Source organism: Crinia signifera, chromosome 8, assembly GCF_055691185.1.
Source record: "Crinia signifera chromosome 8, ASM5569118v1, whole genome shotgun sequence".
Classification (NCBI taxonomy): domain Eukaryota; kingdom Metazoa; phylum Chordata; class Amphibia; order Anura; family Myobatrachidae; genus Crinia; species Crinia signifera.
The window spans coordinates 69,437,169-69,456,988 of record NC_139224.1 but is presented as its reverse complement, the minus strand read 5'-3'; the positions used below and the strand labels follow the sequence as shown (position 1 = coordinate 69,456,988).

The window sequence follows — 19,820 nt, the reverse complement described above, 5'->3', positions numbered from 1 at the left end:
GAGGAAAAAATATAATTTGGACAACGCCAACTTCTAGGAATTGTATTAAACACCTTTTGTTGCCATTGGATTAGAAGGGGTGCATGATCAGAGAACGTTTTTGACAGAATATCCGCCCTTTTTATATTTTGTAGGGTGATCCTATCCGTAAAGACAAAATCTATTCCCGAATAAGATTTATGAACATATGAAAAAAACGTATAATCTCTGACAGTCGGGTGGAGTACTCTCCAGATGTCATACATTCCAGCTTTATGTGTAGTCTCATTAAATTTATCCACCAGTCTTTTATATGCGTGGGCTGATTTTGAACTTTTCTGTTCTGATTAATCCAATTTAAGGTCTCTTACTAAATTAAAGTCTCCTAATACGAATAAAGATCCATCTGCTATCGAGTTAAACTTCTGCCAAAAAGTTCTCAGGAAACCAATCTGTGAGCTATTTGGCACATATACTGAAGCAATTGTAACTTTTTTATTATTAAGGCTTCCCTTTAATATTAGGTATCTTCCTTCTTTATCAGTTACTTGTAAATCTATCTCTATCTTAATCTCCTTTTTAATCAGGATAGCCACTCCCGCCTTTTTTCTTAGTGCACTTGAAAAATAGGCTTCAGTATATTTACCATTGCACAGACTGGGTTGCTGCACTTTTGAAAAGTGTGTTTCCTGAAGGGCTGCAATCCCAACATCTTGGTCATTTAAATACTTCAACATTTTCCTCCTTTTTTGCGGGGAATTTAGCCCTTTTACATTCAAGGACATCAGTTTTATCAGGCTACCCATATTGTTGCATAGTTCTTATTTCGGAAATTAGTTTCCCTCCTGTCAATACAAACATCACATAAAAATATACATCTCCCATCACCCAAGACAATAAGGTGCTATATCCCGCACCGTAGAACTCCCCTCTTAAGGAGAGTTGCATGAACATTATTAAGGGGTAGCAACTATATTTTTCCCCTCTCCTTAGTCCAAATCTATTATGGTTATAAAAAACCTGCACTCATCTAAGCTAATCAAACTTCATCCCACAATTTCGTATTGGAACAAAAAGGTAAGGGTGGTGGTGGGGCCGTGGGCGGGGAAGAGAGAGAGAGAGGGAGGAGAAAGAGAAAAAAAAAAAGAAGGCAAGAGAGGGGGGAAGGCTTATGGTTCTCTTTGCTGGGATCAGTAGCTTATCTTACAGTACTATCTCTAATCCCTACATTTAAACAAGACACAACAGTGTATAAGTCCGAGTACTTCCCTTCGTCTTTTAACCCTCTAGAAAAAGAAGCTTTAAGTGTAATCTATCTTATCGTGAGAAGTGAATATTCTTAACTTTGTTGATCCTACCAGGGTCACAGTGGCTTCTTTATATCCAGAGAGTACTTCACTTATTGGGAAGGATATATAGGATAAATAATCAAAGACATGGTCATATAATCAGGACCCATTGCTCACGAATAACTCAATAGAAATAAACCTATATAGACCATATTACAGCCATCATAGGGATGTTTTTTTTTTTATACTTTTTTATTGACAATATATGTAACAATACGTTTAAAATCCCATTACATTCCATCTGTTCATCACATTACACTTCAACATTTTACACAGTTGACTTTGTTTGTTTAAATTATCCCAAATTCCCTCTCCGTTTTGGTTGGCCTTTTTTCTCTAGAATGGGGGTTTGTTATTTAATGTTTCTTGTATATACCATGTGGTCTCTACAAATGAATTTCAAAGGGCTATCTTCATAGGTGGTAACATTATTTTTATGTATGGTAGCCATGTACCATTTTTTGTCAGTTTCTCTTTCTGGGACGATGTTTCTGTCCAGTCCATAAGGAACAGATATGTTAAGCTTGGATGGGCTAGAGTCATCAAGGCTGGGGTAGTAGTAATCCATTGTGCTAATATTGTCTTTTTTGTTGCTGCCGCCAATTTTATAAGTAGTTTTCTATTGGCTGGTGTTAATTTCTTTTGTTTCTGTGGCGAATATATGCCCCAGAATACCCATGGTTTAGTGATGGCAAAATCTAGCCTCAAACTTTGGTTAATATGTTCTTGTAGTTCTAGCCATAATGCTTGTACCATCTCGCATGACCGCATGCAGTGTACTAAATCCGCACCTGGCATTCCACATTTATAGCAATTCTCGTCCGTAGCCTCTCCAATCAGCCTTTTCAGTGTTGGCGTGAAATAGGCTCTGTGTAATAGCTTTTGGTGCATCTCCATAGAAGAAGACACCAAAGTTTTATTCAGCTGATTATAGGCCTTTAGCATGTCCTCCATTTTTAATTCTGGGAAGTCTATTCGCCACTTCAACAACCCTTTCGGTTTTTGGTCCAGCCCCATTTTTTCCCGACATAAATCATTTATTTTGTGAGATGGAAATAGCTTTCCCCAAACATATCGCTCTATCTAATTGACATAGTTTTTCTTCTGTTCGATATTTTGTAACTATAGACCATGCATAACTCTATATTTGCATATAAGTGTGGTATGGTATTTGTAGGCCAGAGTATTTGTCCTTTAATCCTGTATATGAGAGAGGAGTCAAAGAATCTATATTTAGTATATTTGCCACTCACCTTAATCCTCCCAAATACCATACCTTAAAGATGCCCACATATTGGTTTGGTGGAAAGCACGAATTCCCCCAAAATGGTAGAAAAATGTAGTTATTTTTAGAAAATTGCATATCTGTCCATGCTATTCTCCATGCCATACATATTATACATAGTAGTATTCAATAATATATTGTTTTTTACCTTATCTGGTGTCATTTTAGGTGTTATATGCAAGAAAGATAATAAATTAATGTCTGGAGCAAAGCTTTGCTCCATTGAGTAGATAGCATATCTATTGTTCCCTGTAATCCAATCTATGGCAATACGGTAGTTTGCCGAGATTGCGTATGTTTTCAGAGATGGCAAATTTAATCCCCCTAGTTCTTTTTTTCTGCTGCATTTTGAATAGAGATATTCTTGTTTTTTTCCCCAACCATAGGAACTTTGAGAGTTCTTTGTTATGTTTGGTTATATCAGTTTTATGGGGTATTATTGGAAGCATTTGTAATGTGCAAAGAAGACATGGGAAAGTTACCATTTTGTACAAGTAACCCCTTCCCATGTATGATCGGGGCAAGTGGCTCCATTTTGCAAAATTGGTCTTGGTCTTGGCCCACAGTGTGTCATAATTTAGTTTATGACACATGATGGGATATTGATCCCTAAGTATGTTATACCTTGTTTTGGTGCCCGGTTGAAAGGAAATGTCTCTCCCCATCCCTCTTTTGCCTCTGGGAACACATTTAGTGCTTCTGATTTCGCATAGTTAATTTTAAAGCCGCCTACTCTCTCAAATTCTGTCAGCAATGTTAATAATATCGGAACAGTCTGTTTAGGGTTTGACATATATAATAATAACAACTATGGTTCAGAAAGAACAAACCAATCGGGCGCAACTAATGACCTCACCTCTTTATAGAAAAGGGGGGGCGAAAGGATGGTGGTATCAAATTGAAAATTACACACACATTTTTTTTCTTATGTAGTAATGGTAGAGATAAAAATATATATCAATATACAAAGAGTTGGCTGCTCCCAATTACAAATTGGTTAATTTGTAGGAGAACAATGTAGTACAATAAGATATAAGCGATAACTCGCATATATCTAGAGAGCGCCACACAATAGGATGTAATCAATATAAATTTATTCTTGAGATATATCTCACAATAAAATTGTACAGTTAATAAAGACTCATAAAAAATATATAAAAAACAACAATGGAAAAGACAATATAATCGCACACACTTTTAAAAGCTGTATTGACCAGCTATTTGTCCTTTAATTATTGAGTTCATAAAGTTTCTTCTCATATGGACTCAGAAAATAATGTATAATAATTAGTTCACTCAGAGTGATCAAACAGACCTCGATTCCTTTGGATTTTTAATAGCCGATGGGAATTCCTGATGGTATGCTGTGCTCTGTATGATTAACAGACAGCTCCAGCTCCCCTGTCAGCGGTCGCCGCCTGTTGACGACCCGCTGATGTGATGTTACACAGGGGGCGAGCCGTCCGTCTCTGGCGAACAGCGCAGATGGAGGTTGCTGTGTGCCGGGAATCACAGATGTTAGTGCGCTGTGCAAAACTCACCCAGGTTAACTTGAATTACCAGTCAGACGCCGGCTGATTGTAGATGGTGGGAACACTGGGGAGATCGCGGTGGAGCAGCAAGGAGAGGAACGGCTTGGAGGTTTTTAGAGGCAGATGGTCTTAGCGGTCACTCTGGGTCAACTGTGAGGAGTGCAAGCTGATATTGTTTCTTGACGCGTTTCTCCGCTGTCAGTAGGCAGCGGTTTCTTCAGAAGGCAGATAGCTCTGGGTTTGTGAGCCACAGTATTTAAAAGACAAACATCCAATCGTGTTTCAGTACTAATTAGTGCTTCCATGAGATGTCCATGCGCAGGTTGTTCATTAAACCTTGGCGGGTTTGAATTTTGGCAGAGGCACTTATTACTCAATCAAGTGTAATTTTCAAAATGTTTATATAGCATTATATTAATCTTAATATCTCTGTAAAGCATAGTATCCTTTATAAAGAAATATGCATACATACATAAAAAACAATAACAAATGTGTGCTAAATAAAGTAAGTACAATTGAAATAAATAAATAAAAAATGAAAAATTAAATTATACATTTAATGACAAAAATACATATAATAAGAAAAGAAAAAAAGAAGAAAAAATAGAGGAATGGCATCCCAATATGTTGCGGAGATAAAAAGGAAGGTTATGTAAAGAAAAACGGTATTCTGTGTCCCCTCGCGGGGCTTGCTACGCTCGCCACGCTTCGGGCTCGGTGGCTCGCTACGCTCGGCACAGGTTTATATCCAACTCCATGCCCACTTGGATAGTAGGGGTATGAAAAGGACCCCTTTTCCCATTGAATTCCATGTTAAAATGGACTCAGTCCATTTTAACATTGAATCCTATGGAAAAATCGGGTCCATCGCATCGCATTGCATGCGATATGGTCGGATGCGATGCGATGGACCCGATTTCAAAATCGGCAGCCCAGTTAGTACATAAGTACCAAAAACCCCTAGGATAGGGGAAATAAAGGTGTGTTGCGCTGCTGAGTATGTTAAATTACAACAATTTGAGAGTAAAAATATATATATATATTACATTGGCTGTGATAAATTGAATGACGGACACACTGTTTGTTTGGTAAATTTATATGAAAAATAGTAAATTTAAAACATATGACATTTAATTACATACAAAAATATACAATACATATAATTACATCTATTAAAAGAATAATATTCAATTTAACTGCTGAACTGGGATCCCAATCTAATAATATGGCTTTGCAGTACTTGTTGCTAAGTTGTAGTGTTTAAATTTATGTTCCAATCAGAGTCCGTTAAATGGGACAGTACATAAGGGACAATGATGTATTTGTCCGACTCAGAATTTAGATAGACCGTCTCAGTCAATAATGTGTTTACTGTGTGGTCACACACTTGATTGATATGCTCACCCTTTTGCAGCGTGTTTCCAGTATAACATATAGGTGTTCTGGCTGTATTGTGGAAAAGAAGCTTATCTTCACCTTTATTTGAAGCCTGCTTTAGCGGTGATGTAATTCACGCGGTCTGGTCCGTATGTAGCCAGTAACGGGGTCACTGTCCTGACCACAGCGGCGCTCTGAACAATCAGCAGCAGATCTTACGGCTTAGCCAGCGGGGGACTTGGTTGTGAGTCCAGGCTGCAAGGTATTAGGGGTCGGATGGCTGTGGAGCTGATGGCCGGCAGCGGTAGATGGAGAACGCTGCACTTCTGCTGTGCGGTCTGTCTGAGGCAGGTTACCAGTCAGCAGGAGAGAATGAAGTGACGTCAACGCGTTTCGTACCCGAAATCAGCTGGGAACTTCTTTATTAACTGTACAATTTTATTGTGAGATATATCTCAAGAATAAATTTATATTGATTACATCCTATTGTGTTGCGCTCTCTAGATATATGCGAGTTATCGCTTATATCTTAGTGTAATATATAATAATACATCATCTGCAAAAGCGGATACTTTAAGTTTGGTGTCTGCCAGTTGTATCCCCTTCCATTTTGTGTTAAATACTATATGTCTCAGGAGTGGTTCTAGTGCAATGTTGAATAATAGCGGCGAAAGTGGTCATCCCTGGCGTGTTCCCCTGTATAGTTGGAAGGAGTCTGTGTTATGATTATTAACCCCTTCCCGACATTTGACGTACATTTACTTCATGGTCGGGATGTACTTCCCGACACATGGCATAAATGTACGTCATGCCATTAAACTGTCACCGCGTCTATAGACGCGGTGACAGAGGGACGATGTCTGCTGTCCCTGACAGCAGACATCTTCCCTCATTGCCCAGGGGGGGCAGCGATGCCCCCACCCATCGGCGATCGCTGTGATTGGCTGTTCAATGTGAACAGCCAATTACAGCGTTTTCTGTGTACCGGCGAATAACGTCGCTCGGTGACACAGGGATCGGTGGTGATTGGTGCTGTTAAGTACAGCACCAATCACCACCGGGTGTAAAGGTGTCACTGGTGGTCACCCCACCTCACCCCACCTGCCCCCAAAGGCTGTGATTGGTCCGTCAGACCGACGGACCAATCACAGCCATTACACCACACAGAAAATAACGGTGACAGCCCTGCAGCCGCCATTCCGGTCAGGAACAGCGTGCAGAGCGGTCTCCGTGCCCATCTGTGCCCTTATACTGACCTGATCAGCGTTGGTGGCATCCGTGCTGCCAGCTGCTGGAGCTTCCTGGTTGCTGTGGTTGCTGTTACTTCCTGGTGCTTTGCGCTTCTGCTGCTGCAGCGTCATTGTGCCAGAATATAATATTGTGTGATATAATTTTATCTCTGCTGCCCCCTGCTGCCCCCTTTGTGCTGATCAGTATAAACTAACTGATCAGCAACTTTTTTGGGGTGCAGGTTTTTTTTTATATATATATACCCTGTCAGGTTGCACCCAAAGTTGTGTGCCTGATGCCCCTCACTGCTAATCAGTGTTGCATCACTGATCAGCAGTTGTTGTTGTTTTTTTTGAGGGTGCTGTGGGTTTTTTTTTTTTATTTTTTTTACACCCACGGTGATTTTGTGGGTGTCCTGTGGCCGCAGAGCGCTGATCAGTGACGTACATCACTGATCAGCATTTTTGGCACAGGGTTAATCTATTTTTTTTTTTTTTTTATCAAATTACTGTTGCCTTTGGCTCATCAGCAGTTTTTTAAAAAAAAAATTTTTTGGAGGGTGCTGTAGTCTTTTTTAAAAAAAATTTTTTACACCCACGGTGGTTTTGTGGGTGTCCTGTGCCCGCTGAGCGCTGATCAGTGACGTACATCACTGATCAGCATTTTTTATCTAATTTTTTTTTTTTTGGATCAAATTCCTGTTGTCTTTGACTCATCAGCAGTTTTTTTTTAAATATTTTTTTTTGGAGGGTGCTGTGGAGTCTTTTTTTAAAAAATTTTTTACACCCACGGTGCTTTTGTGGGTGTCCTGTGCCCGCTGAGCGCTGATCAGTGACGGACATTACTGACCAACATCTGTGCTCAATTTTTGGCGCAGGAGCTTTTTTTTTTTTCTTTTAACTTACACGTGTTAAAGCACTACATACACACTACATACCCCCCGTGTTGAAATAAAGTTTGTACCCCCCCCCCCTACACTATACACGCCTACACAAAAATAATAAAAATGTCCCAATCATCGCAAAGACTGTTTTCAGCGGAGGAGGCATATGCCCTTATTGCCTCTGACACTGACACAGCCAGTGAAGAAAGCGATGAATTTGCATTCGTCTTAAGCTCCTCTTCCTCCTCTAGTGATGAGGGACCCCCTCAAAGACGCCCCCGTAGAGCAGCTGAAACACCCCCCCCCCCCCCCAATGATTGATCTCGTATGGACCCCACCACCAGACAATTTTGAGCCCCAGGTTCCTGAGTTTTTGGCCAACCCAGGAATCCAATTTGATACTACAGGCCTCAAAGAAATTGACTTTTTCAAAGTCTTTTTCTCTGATGATTTTATAAATTTAATGGTGGACCAAAGTAATTTATATGCCCAGCAGTTTATTGCCCAAAACCCCATGTCATCATTTGCTAGGTGGACCCCTGTAGATGCAGTAGAGATGATGACATTTTGGGGTCTGGTGTTACATATGGGCATAGTTAAAAAGCCAGAAATTAGGCAATATTGGAGTACAGATGTTCTGTACAGCACCCCACTTCATCGTATGGCCATGACCCGGACTCGTCTTGAGACGATCCTTAAATTTTTGCATTACAACGATAATGCACAGTGCCCACCCAGAGATGATCCCACCTTTGACCGGCTATTCAGGTGTTAGTGGAAAGATTGTCTGGGATTTAGTGCACCCCTTCCTGGATAAGGGTTATCACCTCTATGTGGATAACTTTTACACCAGCATCCCCCTGTTTAAGGCCCTTGGTTCAAGAGGTACAGCAGCTTGCGGTACTGTGCGCAAGAACCAAAGAGGCCTCCCAAAAACGCACGTTGCCCAATTACTGAGAAAGGGTGAAAGCAGGGCAATATGCACCGAAAATATGTTGTTGGTCAAATATAAGGACAAGAGGGATGTCCTTATACTGACAACAATTCACGGAGACAGTACCACCTCCGTCCCTGTACGAGGTACCAGTACCCACACCTCAAAACCTATTTGTATCCTAGATTACAATAAGTACATGGGCGGAGTGGATCTTTCAGATCAGGTACTGAAGCCGTACAGTGCCCTGCGTAAAACAAAAATATGGTATAAGAAGCTGGCCGTGTATATCATCCAGATGGCACTGTATAACGCTTACGTACTATTCCGTTCTACCATCCAGACGGGGACATTTATGCACTTTCAAGAGGAAGTCATAAAGGGCCTAATATTTGGGAACCAGCAGGCAGAGGGCCCCAGTACTTCTAGTACTGGCCCCAGTACTTCTAGTACTGGCCCCCGTATTGTATCAGGGCAGCATTTTCCTAACGAAATCCCCTCCACTGGAAAAAAGGGCAGGACACAAAAAAGGTGCAAAGTTTGCTATAAAAAGGGAATACGAAAGCAAACTATTTTCCACTGTGAAACTTGCCCCGACAAACCCAGGCTATGTATGAAGGAGTGCTTTAAAATATACCGCACATCTATGGATTATTAGGTTCATCATTTCACCGTGCTTCGGGGGTCTTGCTAATGTGACATAGCACCCACCATTCATTCCACCAGAATCTGTGCTGCAAAATCCAAATATCACTCCTTCCATTCTGAGTCCTGCCATGCACCCAAATGGTATTTTTTGGTCACATATGAGGCATTGCCGTACTCGGGAGAAATTGGGGCACAGATTTTGGGGTGCTTTGTCTCCTTCATTCCTTGTGAAAATGAAAAATTTTGAGCCAGAACTGCATTTTTGTGTAAAAAATTTAATTTTTCATTTTCACAGCCCAGTTGTACCAAAATTGGTGAAACCCCTGGGGGTTTGAAATGTACACTATACCCCTAGATGAATATCCTGAGGGGTGTAGTTTGCAAAATGGGGTCACTTGTGGGGGGTTCCACTGTATTGGTGCTTCGGGGGTCTTGCTAATGCAACATAGCACCCACCATTCATTCCACCAGAATCTGTGCTGCAAAATCCAAATATCACTCCTTCCCTTCTGAGTCCTGCCATTTTTTGGTCACATATGAGGCATTGCCGTACTCGGGAGAAATTGCGGCATAGATTTTGGGGTGCTTTGTCTCCTTCATTCCTTGTGAAAATGAAAAATTTTGAGCCAGAACTGCATTTTTGTGTAAAAAAATGTAATTTTTCATTTTCACAGCCCAGTTGTACCACAATTGGTGAAACCCCTGGGGGTTTGAAATGTACACTATACCCCTAGATGAATTCCCTGAGGGGTGTAGTTTGCAAAATGGGGTCACTTGTGGGGGGGGTTCCACTGTATTGGTGCTTCGGGGGTCTTGCTAATGCGACATAGCACCCACCATTCATTCCACCAGAATGTGTGCTGCAAAATTCAAATATCACTCCTTCCCTTCTGAGTCCTGCCATGCACCCAAATGGTATTTTTTGGTCACATATGAGGCATTGCCGTACTCGGGAGAAATTGGGGCACAGATTTTGGGGTGCTTTGTCTCCTTCATTCCTTGTGAAAATGAAAAATTTTGAGCCAGAACTGCATTTTTGTGTAAAAAATGTAATTTTTCATTTTCACAATTGGAGAAACCCCTGGGGGTTTGAAATGTACACTATACCCCTAGATGAATTCCCTGAGGGGTGTAGTTTGCAAAATGGGGTCACTTGTGGGGGGGTTCCTAACTTTTAGCATCTTATGGTGCCTAGAAACCTACATGGTGCCTAAAAAATAATCTCATAAAAAGGAGGCTCCAAAATCAAGTAGGTGCTCCTTCTATTATGAAGCCTGTAGTTTGGTCAACGTGCACACTAGGGCCACATATAGGATATTTATGAAAACAAAAGAATTGGGGGAATCAATTTTTAGTCACATTTCTCTAGTAAAATCTACGGTGTTCCTTAGAAAAATGTATTAAAATTGCAAATCTGCAAAAAAAATGAAATTTTGAAATTTCACCTACACTTTGTTTTAATTCCTGTGAAACACCTAAAGGGTTAACAAACTTCCAAAATGCTGTTTTGAATACTGTGAGGGTGCAGTTTTTGAAATGGCATCATTTATGGGGGTGTCTCACATACAAGTCCCTCAAAGTCACATCAGAACTGAACTGGTCCCTAAAAAAATCAGTGTTTGAAATTTTCTTGAAAATTTGAGAATTTGCTATTCATATTGTAAGCCTCCTAGAGTCCAAAAAAATTAAAAGGAAGTTGAAATAATGATGGAAACATAAAGTAGACATATGGTCTATGTTAGTTATTAACTATTTTGAGTGGTATGATTATTTGTCTCACAAGCAGAAAATTTAACATTTTGCAAATTGCTAAATTTTCCATTTTTTTACGACATTTTGGTATTTTTCACAAAAAAACACAGACTGTATCGACCCAAATTTACCACTAATTTGAAGTACAATGTGTCACGAGAAAACAATCTCAAAATCACTGGGATAAGTAAAAGCAAAAAAAAAGTTATCCCCACTTAAGTGATACATGTCAGATTTGAAAAAAGGGCTCTGTCAGGAAGGCAAAAACAGGCTGCGGCGGTAGGGGGTTAATGGTTATATTTGCTGTTGGCATCTATATATTGTCTGGAATACATGAATAAATTCTGTACCAAAATTTTGCTTTTGAAATACTGCTTCTAAGTATTGCCAGGAGACAAAAGCTTTGTCTGCATCGCAGCGAAGGACAATTGTATTTTTACTGTCTGTTAATTGTGTTTTATATATAGCAGCTATTAATGATCTTACGTTATGTACCGACTATTTGTTTTTAAGAAATCCTGTCTGTTAAGGCATTAGGAGTGATGGTAAAATTAACTGAAATCGTGATGCAATTATTTTTGTGAATATTTTGAAGTCTTGATTAAGAAGGGAAATTGGCCTATATGCCGTTATTAGTCTAGGGTCTTTATTCGGTTTTGGGATAACTATAATTCGTGCTTCATTAAATTGTGTTGGGGCATTGTGTCCTTTTAAGATTGAATTATACAATTTTCCTAATTGAGGTGTTATTTGTGAAGTTAATATTTTATAATAAGAGGCTGAAAGGCCATCCGGACACGGTGATTTGTGAAGGGGAAGTGTTTTAATTACTTTTTCTATCTCTACCTCAGATATTGGTGCCATTAAGGTTTCTTTGTGTTCCGTGGATAATTGTGGTAGTTGTGCCAGTTCCAAAAACTGTGCTATCTCTATTGGATCATTTATTCGTGCCTTATATAATTTTTTAAAGTATGCTATAAAAGCCTCAGCTATCTGGGTTTGATCCTTAATTACCATATATACTCGAGTATAAGCCTACTTTTTCAGAACATTTTTTATGATGAAAAAGCCCCCCCTCGGCTTATAATCTAGTGAGGGTCCCACTTGACTCAATATGTTTTCCCAGTTTTTTGTTGTAAAATTAGGTGCCTCGGCTTATATTCGGGTCGACTTATACTCGAGTATATACGGTATATTATTGGGTTTTGTTCTTATAGATTAAATTAACCTATGTCCTCTGTCTGCTTTAATTAGACTCGCTAGCATTTTGCCCGAACGGTTACCCCATCTAAAGAATTTATTCTTCCTCTGTTGTAAGTTCAGGTTAGCCCTTTCTGTGGCTATTTTATCATGTGCTAGTTTGGCCTCTTTATACATAGATTTATTTAAGGTGGATGGATCCGCCAACATTCTAGAGTAGGCTAGGGATGCCTCTACCAATGTTTTTATGAGTATAGCTTGGTGTTTCTTTTTTTGTGATGCGGTATATGCCATTACATGGCCTCGCATCACCGGCTTAGAGGCCTGCCAATAAAGATTTATATCTTCTTCATGTATCTTATTATCTGCAACATAATTAAGATACATTTGTGTTAAATATTTTTTAAACTCCAGTGAGTTATTCAAATATTCTGGAAATCTCCAGTTAAATGATTGTCCAATGTTTCTGTCCAGCCGGATTTTCATTATTATCGGGGCATGATCTGATATTAATATATCGGCTATTTGTGCTCCTTCTATCTTGTGGAGGATGGTGTCTTCTACTAGCCAATAATCTAACCTGGAGAAAGAAATCTGGGGGTGGGAGAAGAATGTATACTCTCTTGTGTCGGGGTTTAAAAAACGCCAGGGGTCTATCAAATGCAATGTATCCATAAGCATAGTCAGACTTATTGGGGTCTGCCTTCTTCCCATATTTTTCTCACTTGCAACCTTCATATCCAATTGATTATCTATAATTGCATTAAGATCGCCTCCAATAACCAATGCACCTTCCTTCCACCCCTGAATCTTCGTGTACAGTTCTGAGAAGAATTGTGCATTGTTTCCCGGAGGGGCATAAACACATACCAAAGTATATAACACATTTTCTATCATGACTTTTACAAATAGAAATCTCCCTCCTGGATCTGCCCACTCAGACATGTATAATTTAATATTTTCCTGAAAGCAATCAATACTCCAGGAAACCAGGGTGAGGTTAGTCTTCACCGTGGTTTCCTGTACTTTTGGTTTTCTCGGGCTCATCCCTTTCTTAATATCTGGGGAAACTTATACAAAATTTTCCTATGCTCTTGGTCTCCTCCCATCCCAGCGAGTAGGAGGTAAACCTGTTTTATCTTCAAAGTCAACCTTTTCTTATTCTGATGGAAGGATTTATGTGTACTATCTAGACAAACTGTGTATTTATTTTTCTTGTCAATATTTTTATATTTTAACTGAACCAATAGCAACAATATATGTCGCTGTTGTTGTAGGCTATCAGTTTTCTTAGAATATAATTGTGAATCGCCCGTTTCCCCACCCGCTAACCCATATTGAATAAACCATACCATTTTTAACCTCCTTACTAACCCCCCTATATACCTATTTTGCGGTTGTTTACTATGTCGACCAATGTTTACTTTCACTAGATATTTCATATATTTAGAACTCTTTAAACATAGTCCCATTAACTTCATTTGTCCTCTTCAGTCAGCCTTGATTATTAGGTATTCTAATCAATCATAGGGATGTTTATTAAAAATATAAAAAATATATCAAAAAATGAAATTTGTTTATCAGCTTATATCTATTCACAATGTTTTTCATGGTTTTGTTTAGTGTTGTGTGATCATTCACAAATCCACCCTTTTGATTTTTCTTACACCCCTTTTTTAGGGTACATAGCTACCCTAACACAATAATATATGTTTCACAATGCACACGTTATAATATGTAATATTTATGGTATTAATTATTCACCATTGTCTCACTATCTAATCACAGTCTATTATTCAAGTCACTTTCATATAATCATTTTGGTCAATACAAGTAACTATACACTAGATCACTAAAAAGTGCACAGAATTAGGATAGGCAAATAAACGTATTTACAGTATGTTGTTTTACAATAATGAGAATTCCTTGGTCTTTTATTTATTTTTATAGGCTGCCTGACTATTGTTTCCAATTGTTTTGCTTTTCTTTGTTTCACAGATTATCCTCTCCACACACTGAGAATGAAACTAAATGAGAAAAATATGGTGCATTATGCAATGTGTGATTCTCCAGCAGACCACACTGGATACCTTTACATGAAAATAGAGTGCCACACTAACAAGAAGCAATGGTTTGTCCTTAAGGGAAACCTTCTCTTTTATTTTGAGCATCGAGAAAGTAGAGAGCCTTCAGGGTTAGTTGTATTGGAAGGGTGCACTGTGGAGCTGTGTCATTCAAATGAAAAATATAGTTTCATAATCATATTTAATGATACTGGATCCCAGACTTACTCCCTAGCAGCAGATAGCCAAGAGGAGATGGAATGTTGGATGAAGGCTCTAACCAAAGCTAACTTTGCATATATGAGACTGGTTGTGAAAGAATTAGAGAGAAGGTTGGAATTGATGCAAAAGAACAGTGTACGCAGGAAAAATAAGCAACATAAAGTTAAATGTTGCTCTGTTGCCAAAGCAAGTGGGGAAAATTACAGTTCTGCAAACTTAATTACACATTCATCCCACATAGAAGATACAAACATGGAGAAACATTTCCAGGATATTCTGATGCCTTTTCCCCCTCATCAACATGGTGCTTATTGGATTAATACAGCCACCTTCATGGCACCCTTAAAATCAATGCAGAACACAATATGCCCTGGAACAACATGTTTCTCCAAATTACATGCCTGGTATGGTGAAGATATTGAGGAACTAAAAATAATGTGGAAAGAGAAACACACAAACCAGGAGGACTCTGTTAAATTCATATCTAGTGACATGCAATAAAGAAATAATTTTACTTACTTATCTATATAAAGACCCAGAGGGAAGCACGTCATTTCTACTTCTAACTACTGTATGTCTCTCTTTCTCCAACTTTCTCTAGAGAAAGAGAGAGAGAGAGGCACTCTACAGACTTCTTATTAGCAGAAGTCATAACAGAAAGGGAAAGCAATTTTTGCAGGACACTGATCTGTTTTAAACTTGCTGGATATGTAGAGAAGGAGCTGTGAAGACAGATATTGGTGGTAGGAACAGATATGGACTGGGGTGGAGAGTTTGTGCGCCAAAAACTGTCACAGCTCAAAGTTAAAGTACATTGAAGAAGCCATCATTTTGAGGGGCTTTGAAATATTCAAGCATAGAAGTTATATCACAGATCGATGTTTCATCAGGGTCTTAATAATGATCACTCTCTATTTTGGATGGTGGTGCAGTGAAAATGATTAAGACTACTGCTGAGGTTTGAAATGTCAATCTGTTATGTTTTTTTTCCAATATCAATTTTTATTAAGAGTTTTGTTCCATTTTATATGGAAGGGGAGCAGGGTACAGAATAAAGGAGGGGGAGGGGGGTACAATCCAACATACAGTAGTTTATACAAATGAAGACAGAAGTGCCAATACAGATAAATTCCACTGTGGGTATAGATAAGAGCAATACCATACAAAGAATTGTTTGGCGATAGAGTGGAGTAGACTAAATGGGTTTTGCAATACATTAGGCCATGTCGAATATTAATGTTGCCCCTTCTGGGGTGGCAACATAATCCCATCAACAGGACCAAGTCACTAGGAGAGAAGATGTTTTAGATGAGGAGGTTAAACCCATAGTTTCCATTTGGAACGAATGGTGTAGTTTCCTGATAATTTTACTAATAGGAGGGGGAGACGATTTTTCAAATCTTGGGCTATTGCTACCCGTGTAGCTATGAACAAATGGTTTAAGGCGTAGCATTTGATCTGTGAGAGGGCAGAAGGGTATAAATGCAACAACGCCGGGAGGGGGACCTCTCGATCGAAGCCCTGATGCCTTTGGAGGCAAGATCAAATATAGCTCCCTATAGTTGTCTTATTTTCGGGCAGGCCCAGAAAATGTGATAAGTATCACCAATCTCGCCACAATTTCTCCAGCACCTATCGGAAGTTGAGGGACAGATTCTATGGAGTTTGGCAGTGGTGAAATATAGATCGTGTAGGAGTTTGAAATGCATTTCGAGATGGTTATTACATTTAGATAATTTTTTTTTTTAAGTATTTTTATTGGGTTTTGCATTTTATCACAATAAAACATACAAAACATACATCAAGTTGTACAGGTCATCTCAATGCTTATTTGAACTTGTCAACAAAACATACATACAAACATCATCTTTGAGGAAGAGGCCGGACACTGTTGTGGTAGTGAAGTGCCTTTGTAGGGCACTGGGGGTGTGATCATTAATACTGTCAGCCAGCCTGCTGGCTTACGCAAAAGTGTGGCCTTCTCCTTGTCCTAAATTACCTATATCCTCATGGCTCAGGGAGTTAGCCGGCTGTTCTGATGACATATTGGTGTTACAATGTCAATTATATGGACCGAAGTGATAAAATAGCAGAACTAATAAGGTAAGTGATATATATCTAATGTATATCTAAAGAGTACCTGGATATGATGTCAGGGGGGGGAGGGGGGGGGTTTGGGAGCATTCAGTTTAGGAACAAATACATAGAAGTAGAGAGCGTCTGAGTGTTAGCGGCGAGGTGGGGATGCGTGAGTTATCTGTGTGCGTTTCCTTGGGAGGAGTTTAAGTTCATCTGCTTAGCTTCTGCTACTTATTTCAATGATGAGAATAGATCAAGAGATTCTAAAATTTTGTTCTGGGTGGCAATTGGTCTAGTTTGATTAGTGTATATTATTATATCTGTCAAAAGTCATGTAACTGTTCAACATCTCCTCTAAATCAGTCAGATTTGGTTTGTGATTTGTGATCCATGACTTCAGTATAGCTTTCTTTGCCACCGTGAACAAAATTGTTAGGAATGGTATCAGGTAAGTTTGGTTAGTAACTGAGGGTGGGTTTGTTTTGTGTTTGCAAGAAGCAAAACAAAGGAAAGTAAACGCTTTTTGGGCGCACTCTTTGAAAATGTAATGTATATTAATTAATATTTAAAACATAACTTTTAATGTGGACTTGTTAAGATATAAAGGCATGACGCATGAATACAATAAACATTGTTCTGAGTCTCCTGATTGTTTATGTTGTGTGGTACTAATGTATGATAATTACTGATACAAATATCAATTTTTGAAGTTTTTCACACGTGTAATTTATCATTTGTTGCATGTAGTCATCAGAGGTATAATAACCAGAGTGACCAAAGGTGGCAAAAATGAGTTAGTTGCCCCAAACTGTTACACAGGTTGGGGTTCAGTAACCCCACGTTACTGGGTGGCTCTATCTGTGAGCTAAAATAATTTATTATTTTAGCTCACAGATAGAGCCACCCAGTAACGTGGGGTTACTGAACCCCAACCTGTGTAACAGTTTGGGGCAACTAACTCATTTTTGCCACCTTTGGTCACTCTGGTTATTATACCTCTGATGACTACATGCAACAAATGATAAATTACACGTGTGAAAAACTTCAAAAATTGATATTTGTATCAGTTATTATCATACATTAGTACCACACAACATAAACAATCAGGAGACTCAGAACAATGTTTATTGTATTCATGCGTCATGCCTTTATATCTTAACAAGTCCACATTAAAAGTTATGTTTTAAATATTAATTAATATACATTACATTTTCAAAGAGTGCGCCCAAAAAGCGTTTACTTTCCTTTGTTTTGCTTCTTGCAAACACAAAACAAACCCACCCTCAGTTATTGTTACTGAAGGCTGGGCGCACCACCAACCATATAACCACCGGCATTTAGATTATGTGGTTTCTATGTTGGTTACAATAAATTGGTTAAAATAATATCAATCAAACAATTGTTTCAGCTGTGCGGGTCCTTTCCCACTCTTTCCTAAGTTTGGTTAGTAGTAAGTTGCCATGCATCAAAGTTTAAGAAGAGTACCGGTATGGGCAGGAGTTTGAGTTTCAGTGAAAAGTGTTTTTCTATATAGTGCATGACTTTATACCAGAACCTCTTAATGTACCCGCAGGTCCAGAAGTTGTGGAACAAAGAAGCAGAGTGATAGCCGCACTTAAGGCATCTTCCCGTCTCAGAGGGGTCAAAATAGCTTCTCTGCTTTTGTGAAATGAAGGCCCTGTGGATTGTTTTGTAGTGGGTTTCTTGTAAGGCCGAAGCCTGGAGAATCTTCATTGTGGATTCATAGTATTTGTATATGTCAGTAGCCTGAGTAGAAGGGATATCCTGCAACCATGCTGCACTTGTCGTTTCTTGTACTGTCAATAAAGATCTTTCTTGTAATTCTTTGAATATGAATTTTGATTTGAAGGTGCCAACTTGGAGTTTGTTGATCCAGGAAGTCAGTACAGAGTGGGATGAGGACATTATGTTGTGAGTAGAAAGGGATTGCACAAAGTGTTGGATTTGTATTATTGGGAAGAGGGCATTGGTATGTAGGCCATAGTTATCTTTAAGGGCAGAAAAGGGTAGAGTCTTCCCTCCTGTATCAAACACTTGGGAGATTAATTTTAGTCCTTTCCTTTCAAGTCTGTTGGATGGATTGTTAATTCCTGGGGGGAAGAGTGGGTTCCCACAAATTAGCATCCATTCCGTGTTCTGAGGGTCTATTCCTATTTTGCTGCATGCCAAGTGCCATGCCCTGTGAATGTCTTGAAACAAGGGGTTTTTGTATATTTGTAAGGGTATTTTATTTTTTGGTACATGAATAAGAGCTTTAGGCGAATAAGGGAAAAGAGCAGCTCTGTCCAATTCATATAGGGAAAAGGAGTCCGATTCCTGTAGCCAACCTATTGCCACACGGGCTAATAGAGAGCAGGAATAAGCGTTTACATCTGGTAGTCCCAGGCCTCCGTCCGCCTTTGAAAGGCTAAGTTTAGCCCAGGCTATTTTTGTTTTTTTTCCGTTCCATATGAACTTGGAGCAGGCCTGATTTTAAATGTTAATGTCTGCAGGCGTGATTTTTAAAGGTAACATTTGCATGGGGTACATTATCCTGGGAAATATTACTGTTTTTACTACTTCAACTCTTCCCAGAAGGGAGAGAGGCAAAGAGGCCCAGTCTGTGAGGGTTTTCAGTATTTTAGGTATGGTCAGGGAGTAATTCCTTTTGTATAGATCTGTGAGTTTGTTTGGGATCTGAATACCCAAATATTTTATGTGGGACTTTTGGATTTTAATAGAGTTTAATATATCATTTGGTGGAAATTTGGGTGGGGGGCCTTTTAAGAGTAGTAGTTCTGATTTGTCTACATTTACTCTGTAGCCCGAGAAGCTACCAAACTTTTGTAATACTTGAAAGATTTTCGGGATGGCATGTTGTGGATGGGACAGGAATAGTAACATGTCATCTGCGAATAACGATACTCGCAGGTCTATATTGCGGATCTGGATTCCCTGGAATTCTGGGGATTCTCTTAAGTGTATGGCTAGTGGTTCTAGGGCCAGGGCGAATAACAGTGGGGATAGAGGGCAGCCCTGCCTCGTGCCTCTTAGAATGGGGAATGGGTCTGATAGTAGGCTATTGCATATAATTCGTGAAGATGCTCCCCTGTATACCATTGATATAAATTGAGTGAATATTTCTGGGAAGGCAAATCTTCGTAATGTATTATGCAGGTGCTCCCAGTGTACCATATCGAAGGCCTTTTCTGCATCAAGCGATAGAATTGCTCTCGGATCCTCCGATACAGCACACTGGGAAGCGTGTATAGTCGACAGGACCCGTC

General features: G+C 39.3%; 1 protein-coding gene across 4 annotated transcripts in view; it reads left to right on the top strand.

Moving 5' to 3' along the window:
* Positions 1–14,972, top strand: part of PHETA2 (PH domain containing endocytic trafficking adaptor 2) — a 54,729-nt gene extending 39,757 nt beyond the window's left edge. For all 4 annotated transcript variants that reach the window (XM_083156651.1, XM_083156650.1, XM_083156653.1 and 1 more), the window contains exon 2: positions 14,168–14,972. In XM_083156651.1, the coding sequence (XP_083012777.1) occupies positions 14,191–14,955 (765 nt within the window). In that variant the 5' untranslated portion in view covers positions 14,168–14,190 and the 3' untranslated portion in view covers positions 14,956–14,972. The remainder of the gene's footprint in view (positions 1–14,167) is intronic.
* Positions 14,973–19,820: the final 4,848 nt, after the last annotated feature.